At 34.5% G+C, this 7924-nt stretch overlaps 2 protein-coding genes across 2 annotated transcripts; one reads left to right on the forward strand and one right to left on the reverse strand.

The window, feature by feature from the left end:
- Window positions 1-3: 3 nt before the first annotated feature.
- Window positions 4-5230, forward strand: LOC123672642 (armadillo repeat-containing protein 8-like). Its single transcript, XM_045606837.1, has 8 exons — window positions 4-197; window positions 250-1068; window positions 1154-1320; window positions 1928-2148; window positions 2568-2814; window positions 3082-3269; window positions 4461-4710; window positions 4787-5230. Exons 1-8 carry the CDS (start codon window positions 174-176, stop codon window positions 4827-4829), a joined length of 1959 nt encoding a protein of 652 aa, XP_045462793.1. The 5' UTR covers window positions 4-173; the 3' UTR covers window positions 4830-5230.
- An 823-nt stretch (window positions 5231-6053) lies between these two features.
- On the reverse strand, window positions 6054-7843 carry LOC123672647 (transmembrane protein 104 homolog). Its single transcript, XM_045606841.1, has 3 exons — window positions 7612-7843; window positions 7351-7560; window positions 6054-7295 (listed from the first exon to the last, which is right to left on the reverse strand). Exons 1-3 carry the CDS (start codon window positions 7642-7644, stop codon window positions 6108-6110), a joined length of 1431 nt encoding a protein of 476 aa, XP_045462797.1. The 5' UTR covers window positions 7645-7843; the 3' UTR covers window positions 6054-6107.
- Window positions 7844-7924: the final 81 nt, after the last annotated feature.

Below are 7924 nucleotides of genomic sequence, written 5' to 3' on the forward strand. Positions count from 1 at the left end.
AGAATTGTGTAACTGTTGTAGAGGCGAGGCGACATTTTTTAGCTACTTTAAAAAATCATTCATTTAAAAATTTGAGTTTTTGTTTTTACGCTTTGAGATTGATTAATCTTTTTTGTATGTTGCTTAATGATTGATGTTTTTATTGTATGTAGTAACGTCTATAACTTTTAAAAATGAAACCGTTTTCGGCTTTTATGGTAAGAATAACCTGAATCACCTTCAACATTATGCAGGAGTTTATTATTTCAGAATGTTGAAAATACTCGATTCTACATTGATGATCTCTATTCATCTGATCCAACAGTCTGTTTGGGGTCCATATTATGTATTAAAAATACTGTAATTGGATCAAATCGTCAGAAGGAGAGTGTTATAGCACAAGGAATTGTACCTCGTTTGATGCAACTTCTTAGAGATAGTAATGTTAGAATAAATGTCAGAATAGAGGCGGCTGTTACTCTTGGTTCTCTAGCAAAAGGAACTGAAGATCATATAGAATTATTACTGAAGTCAGGAGCAATCCAATTGCTCCTTGATTTATTAGAAGAAGACAATCCTAAATTGGTGGATGCATGTTTATGCTGCTTACGAACATTAACTCTACAAGACACAACAACATTAAATAAATATACTCTCAAACGTGTGCAAAAGTTGCTCAGTTTTGCTGGTCTTAAAGAAAATACCCTAAGGCAAGAATGTGTTGCAACAATCTTAGGAGCTGCATGCAAAACTGTAACAGAACAGAATAATCTCGCCACAGCTGGTGCTCCATTAATATTAGCATCACTCTTGACTGTTTCAAGTACTTCTGTGCGGATACCAGTCTTAACTTGTCTGGCAGCAATGAGTTATAATAATCCAGCAGTGGCTCTTCAAATTGTAAATACTCAATATAATGATACCAGCATAATCAAACTGCTGTCCACGATGATCTGCCGGTATAGATCCATAGAAATGCAGATAGAAGCAGCTAGGTGTTTAACAAATTTACATCGAGCTGGTGCTATTCCTGCTAGTGATCATATAATCATTTATAGGACTTTACCTTGTTTAGTTCAGCTTTGTCAAGTAAGTATTGTTGAGCAACTAACATTAGGAAAGATTGTGAGTTTTAGACGATATCATCAATAAGAATGAATGAATTTTGTTTTAGGAGGACAATTTAGAACAACATAGAGCTGTAGCTGCCGATGCCTTGGCATATTTGACAGAAGTAGACAGTGAGCTACAGAAGATAGCAGCTATAAGTAATCAGCTGGTTTCTGCTATGGTGGATTTATTGAACTGTCAGAGTGTTGCCGCTAGACAGGCTGCATTCAGGTGAGTTGATTTGAATAGATTCATCCACCTGATCAACTGAGTTTCTCAACGTTAATATTCTATATAATGCTTTTTCTTTACGTGACCATTTTTATCGGTTTACTCACACCCCCAATCCGCATTGAAAACTTCGCTCCATTAGAGAGATACATTTATTCAATCATGTAACCAATACAGTTGTTGATCTTGTCAATCACAATTCATTTACAAAAGGTAAAGCAAAAAAACAAAAGAGTAAGAAAAACAAATTCTACAGTTCCTCAAAATTTCTTTCATTTAGGAACTCGTTTAAACTATAATAGCATTTCTTTACAAGAAAACTTTTAAGGGTACTTTTCTGTACCCTGAGAGATCGATTTTTGAATTTTTCAGGTAAATTATTCCATATTGACAACAAACTATATATAACATTTCTCTGCAAGTATGAGAAGTTTGGCTTATCCTCAATTAAACGATTTTTCCCTCTGGTGTTATAGGGATGTTCTATATTTTTGAACTCAGAATGATTATTAATGACAAACATTACACATTAAAAAAAGCTACTCATTTTGAACCTAATTTCCTTATTCACCATATTTGTATTTTATCAAATATGTTTCCCATTCAGGGTTTTTGCATCTTTGGCTGCAAACGACGAAGACATTCGCAAGAGAATCATCGATACGAAATGTTTGATGGAAAAGATAATGGAAGGGTTGCAAGATGAAAATAAAGATATAAATTTGGCTGCTGTGAGATGTCTCCATTCTCTAAGTAGATCGGTCCAACAGCTTCGTACATCATTTCAAGATCATTCTGTTTGGAAGCTTCTTATGCCCATATTAGTAGGTAAATACCCATAAGTGTAACGTTGGAACCCAGATTACGAGAAACTTGCTATGTCAAGAGCTTGATCGGCCAATCGAAATCCTTAATTTTAAAATAATTGTATAAGGTTTTCCAATAGAAATGATATAAGTTAAAATGGCAACACTGTATTATTTTTGACATTTCTTATGTCATTTGTGTTCAGTTGGTTATGCCATTTAATCAAGGAAAGATACACGCTTCAACAACTTTTGGAATTTGTAAAATTATTTGATCAAAATCAGTGCTCATTTGTGAATACTGAAAGAAATTTTATTGACGTTATTTAGTTAATCGGCTCATTATTCATATTGTAAACAAATTTGGAAATATGACTGGTTTGCAATTGGTTCATTACAAAATGAGGAAAATAATACATGAAATCTGTATTTAATTTTCAGAATCTTCCTCGACAGAACTTCTAACAGCCGCTTCTTCGGCGTTGTGTAATCTGCTACTGGAATTCTCACCAGCTAAGGAGCCGATGGTGCAGCAGGGTGTAATCTCTGTCCTGGCGGAGTTGGTAACAAAACCGGAGCCTTCGATTCGACTAAACGGCATTTGGGCCCTTATGAACCTCGCATTCCAAGCAGAACAGAGAGTTAAATCGTCTATATTGAATTCTCTGGGAACCGACAAAGTCTTCAGGTTAGTGGATATCAATTTTGATAATATGCTGCATTTTCATCAAACATTGAGGCAATCGTTAAAATAGAGGCTGGTACGCTGGATTATAACAGCTCTTTGAGTCTGTGCGCTTCCTCTAAATTTGTAATAACATGCAAAATAAATAAATTTAAAAAAATATATGATCTATTTCAAATCTAAACTTAAAGATTCACCAAATATACAAACTTGTTCCAAACTTGATGGTACACATCTCGCAAATCAAAATTTGACGTTTTCCTTTTGCAGGCTACTAGACGATCCTGATCCAAGGGTAATTATGAAGACGCTCGGTCTCCTCAGAAATTTGGTGTCGCCTAGACCTCACACTGACGCAATCATGGCTCTGCATGGGATACAGATCATGCAAGGGGTAGTCTTCGTTTTAGAAAGTGCCCATTCTCCGGAAATCAAAGAACAAGCTCTCTGCATTTTAGGTGAGTTTTTCCCTGAGCTCTTATTCATAGTAGAATTGGGCTAATAACGGGTGTTTTTTTTTTTCGAGGTATATAACTTTAAGTTGGCATTACTGTTCAAGATGGCGACCGATTTAACAGCTGTCAAGTGATTTATTCTCAGTTTGGTTTGGCAATTCATCATGAATAGACTCACGCCTGAACAACGCTTGCAAATAGTGCAATTTTATTTCGAAAATAATGGTTCTGTGCGGAATACGGTTCGCGTCCATTTTATTTTGTTTAGCGATGACGCGCACTTCTGGTTGAATGGCTACGTCAACAAACAAAACTGCCGCATTTGGAGTGAAGGTAATCCTCAAGTGTATGTCGAAACACCGTTACATCCAGAAAAACTGACTGTTTGGTGCGCTTTATGGGCTGGTGGAATCATTGGTCCGTACATCTTCAAAAACGATTATGGCCAGAACGTTACAGTCAATGGTGATTGGTATAGAGCCATGATTACTAACTTTTTCATTCCTGAATTGAACAACCATGATGTCCAGGAGCTGTGGTTCCAACAAGACGGTGCAACATGTCACACAGCTCGTGCCACAATCGATTTATTGAAAGACACGTTTGGTGACCGCCTAATTTCACGTTTTGGACCTGTGAATTGGCCTCCAAGATCTTGTGATTCAACACCGCTAGACTACTTTCTGTGGGGCTATGTAAAGTCATTGGTCTATGCGGATAAGCCACAAACCCTTGACCATTTGGAAGACAACATTCGCCGTGTTATTGCCGATTTACGGCCACAAATGTTGGAAAAAGTCATCGAAAATTGGACTTCCAGATTGGACTACATCCGAGCCAGAAATCATATTTAAAATGTAATGTCACAAGATTATCTTGCGGATAAATAAAATTCATGTCAATCGAATAATCCGTCGTTGTTTTATTGCAATTTAAAGTTCTATAGCTCTAAAAAAAAGACCCTTCATAAATAAGGAAAATCATCTGCGCGATTTCTCAAAAAAAAAAGGAAGATTTGTTATCGCTTTTGGTCATCTTCGATTTCGAAATATCCGCCAGCAAAATGAATTCCAGATCAATCTGAACAATTTTATTTTCATGAAGCGTTTTTATGGAGTAGTTCGAATCCAATAGAGGAGGTTTTTCTGATTTTCAATCGATTTAATCAGAATTTCATTGTGGTCCTTTCCACAGGTAATATAGCAGATGGGGACAGAGCACGTGAACACATCATGATGAACGAGGACATTCTGAAGAAACTGGTCGCATTTATGAATCATCCGGCTCAGTGTCTGCAGGAAACGTCCATTTTCTGTATAAACAATTTGGCGAGAAAAGGAGAAGTGGGCGCTTCGCAGAGACAGAACCGGCTCAAAGATTTGGGCGTAGTTAATATACTACAATCGCTTATGAGCAACTCCAGCAACCAACATTTCTATAACAGGTTGGTGAACTTTCTCTATAATGTTTCAATTTTTCATAATAAAGCTGGTATTGTATTTTATAAAATTTTGTTGCAGAGTCAAGGCAACTCACTCGCAGTTTATGATGAATGATGTTTAAACTAAAATTCTATCTAATGTTGTATATGTATCAGAGGCTGGAGGTTAAGAACGAAGAGAAGATGAAAGTAGACTGAACAAAAAAAAATGGAAACGCTGAATGAAAGCAACAACTGTGAATTCTATTTATCTATTTCATCAAAATATATATTGTGTATTTTGTTATTATTTAAATCACTTCTCTCCTTAATATAGACGTTGTACTTTATTGTGTACCAGACTTTTATGTAACAGAATTGTACATTCGATATTTAATAATAGTAATGAAAAACTAGTTGACTGAGTTTTAGCGAACAATATAGTTTTAATTACACAATATAAGTACATGATTATTTTTTTGGAAATAGTGCATGATGAAGGCTGTGTAAGACATTGAGTAAACAACTATATAGAAATAGTGAATTTTTCATTTTTTTTTTTGGATAAAGCATGCGTAAAAGTGAAATTCCTAGAATCCCTTGTACAATTTTGATGAAATTTGGGTTGTAAGTGGCCTTACAGTCTATTGAGCTCATTCGAAAATGTACTGCGCTTTCGCAAACTTTAAATTCCCAAAATCTTATCATATAAACCTACAGTCCAATTTCGATGAAATTTGATTCGATTTTGATGAAATTTGGTTCGATTTTTGATGAAATTTGGTTGATTCTGCTTGAATTTCTATGGTTCTGGTGACGCGATGAACACGACATTATGAATAGAGCTTGAAATCATTTTACATCTGAATGCAAAATTCCATTAAAAAATAATTTGGGTTGTAAGTGGCCTTACAGTCTATTGAGCTCATTCGAAAATGTACTGCGCTTTCGCAAACTTGAAATTGCCAAAATCTTATCATATAAATCTACTAGTCCAATTTTGATGAAATTTGGTCCGATTTTTATGAAATTTGGTTAGATTTTTGATGAAATTTGGTTAGATTTTGATGAAATTTGGTTCGATTTCGATGAAATTGGGTAACCATATCGCATTTCATCAAAATCGGACTAGTTTGATAAAATTTGGTATGGCTATTCGGGTTGAAACATAAATGGTTCTATAAGAATTTCAGCTTTTTGAATTTACCTCTTGTGTTATGCATGCGTAAATTAGAACTTCTTGGGAGATATTAGTCTTACTACAACTAAAGTAATGTACGATGAATAGCTGATTTTCAGAAACGAAAGACAGAAGTATTGTGTCACTGCCAGAATATTTTATTGGGTAAAGAATCAAAATCTACAAAAACTATTGAAAAATATATATTTTTATATAATCTTACATAAAATACTTTATTTCATCACGAATACTTAACAATAAAGTTATATGTCTCGAATCCCATACAAACCACAGCCCACGCAAGTACTAGAACAAACCAGAAGTTCCCTCTAAATGGACTAGAAAATCTGTTTTCCACATTCCCGAAAGTCCTTCTACAGAATTTTCTAGCAGAATAAGCTAGAAAAACGGGAAACACATATTGTACAAAAACCCCTGGATAAGAACCTGTCACTTCGACCAGTTTCTTCAGATTGTGAGTGGTCAGAGCAATGAACACAGGTGGTAGAATAACAACTGTAGGAAATAGTAAACGACGTACAAAGAATCCGTAAGTGGTGTTCCTATCTAGAACCAAACTTTTGAGGTTGTTTTGCAAAGTTATTGCAATAATAGGAAATGATGTTGATAAGGTAAATAAAGGAAAAGCCCCTAGAAAATAGTAAACGATATTCATAAAGAAGGTTGAATTGTTGGCATGTTCTGGAATGAAATTCAATGTATACAAATCTTGTACATTCTGAAAGGCAAAAACACCCGTTATAGATAATAAAATATAAAAAACGCATATTATAGTCATGTCGACACCTAATTTCAAAGAGATGTGTTGTTTATTAGAAAATGGAGCTATTAAGTTAGGTATGGAGTGATGGCACATGAAGCTATAAACACTAGAGCCGATAAGAGTTGGGATTTCTTTCATATTGGAAGCTCTGGGATGACCTTGCGGACCATATTCAGATATTCTGAATACTGCAAGGCTTATCATTATGACAAATGCAGTCCATCTCATCATCAAAGTACACATTTGTAAATATTTCGTTTTTTGAATATTAAAGTATGTAAATGGACCAATTAAGAGAGCTATAAATAATACATACATTCGATAAACATCAATTTTGTGGAAATCAAAATTAGACCAACACCTTTCAGTGTTGAAATAGGTATCATTAGAGGTATCACATGAGAGGTCAACTAGTGTCTTGGAGAGTGCAGCAGTATAAATGGATAAATCACCCAATAAATAAATACTTAAAATGGTATAAAATAGAATGCGTGAAGTCTTATTCATAAATACATCAGACATTTCACAGAGTTCAACTTTGGTATCTAAATTGTAGTTTTTTCTTCTGGTTCGACCATTACTGACTATTGCTGTTTCTTCATTTATATGATCTTCATCAGATTCTGAGATTTCATTTTCACTTTCCTATAATAAGAATATTTATAGCTGATATCAAGAAGTCTTTTAGTGAAATACCTACATCAATTTTATGGGACTGTATATGACGCCATCGAATAGTAGCATTCGCACAAGCAATGCTTTCGATGACAAAGGTTACACATACAAAACTGATGAAACATAGAAGAACTAATAACACAGTACTTAGGAACCACCCAGCACTGGCAAATCCCTCAGGTAATGTTAAAGCGCCTGTTCCTACTATAAGGTTGAATACATATGCCAACCCAACCTGTAATGAATTTCATAAGATAAGGACTCAAGTTGTTGGTTAAATTCTTACCCATGAGGAATATACTTCTGTTTCAGAAGGCATATTATTTTAATTCTGCCAAATAATACAGTATTATTACATGTTTATGGTGAAAATCAGTTTACTAATTTATTTATCTTCAGACATTGTTTTAAATATCTTTCGTAGGCGTCTGAAATGTTGTGATATCAAATTATTTACAGTTGTTTATTTATTTTTACATTTTGATAGAAGTCATCAAGTCAAAGTCTTTGTTTACCTCACAACACAGAATATAATATAAGTTTAAATTACATGTGTGATCGGGTAGCGAAAAAAAAATTGAGGTTTCCATCCTTTTATT

This window comes from Harmonia axyridis, chromosome 2 (assembly GCF_914767665.1).
Source record: "Harmonia axyridis chromosome 2, icHarAxyr1.1, whole genome shotgun sequence".
NCBI classification, from domain to species: Eukaryota; Metazoa; Arthropoda; class Insecta; order Coleoptera; family Coccinellidae; genus Harmonia; species Harmonia axyridis.

Excerpts from the sequence above, each read along its gene's own strand:
- LOC123672642 (XM_045606837.1), top strand. The coding sequence starts at position 174 with ATGAAACCGTTTTCGGCTTTTATG. Across the intron at positions 1,069-1,153 it reads GTTTAGTTCAGCTTTGTCAA|GAGGACAATTTAGAACAACA; the intron begins GTAAGTATTGTT and ends ATTTTGTTTTAG. Across the intron at positions 2,149-2,567 it reads TCTTATGCCCATATTAGTAG|AATCTTCCTCGACAGAACTT; the intron begins GTAAATACCCAT and ends TTTAATTTTCAG.
- LOC123672647 (XM_045606841.1), bottom strand. The coding sequence starts at position 7,644 with ATGCCTTCTGAAACAGAAGTATATTCCTCATGG. Across the intron at positions 7,561-7,611 it reads CAGAAGTATATTCCTCATGG|GTTGGGTTGGCATATGTATT; the intron begins GTAAGAATTTAA and ends AATTCATTACAG. Across the intron at positions 7,296-7,350 it reads TACAGTCCCATAAAATTGAT|GAAAGTGAAAATGAAATCTC; the intron begins GTAGGTATTTCA and ends TTCTTATTATAG.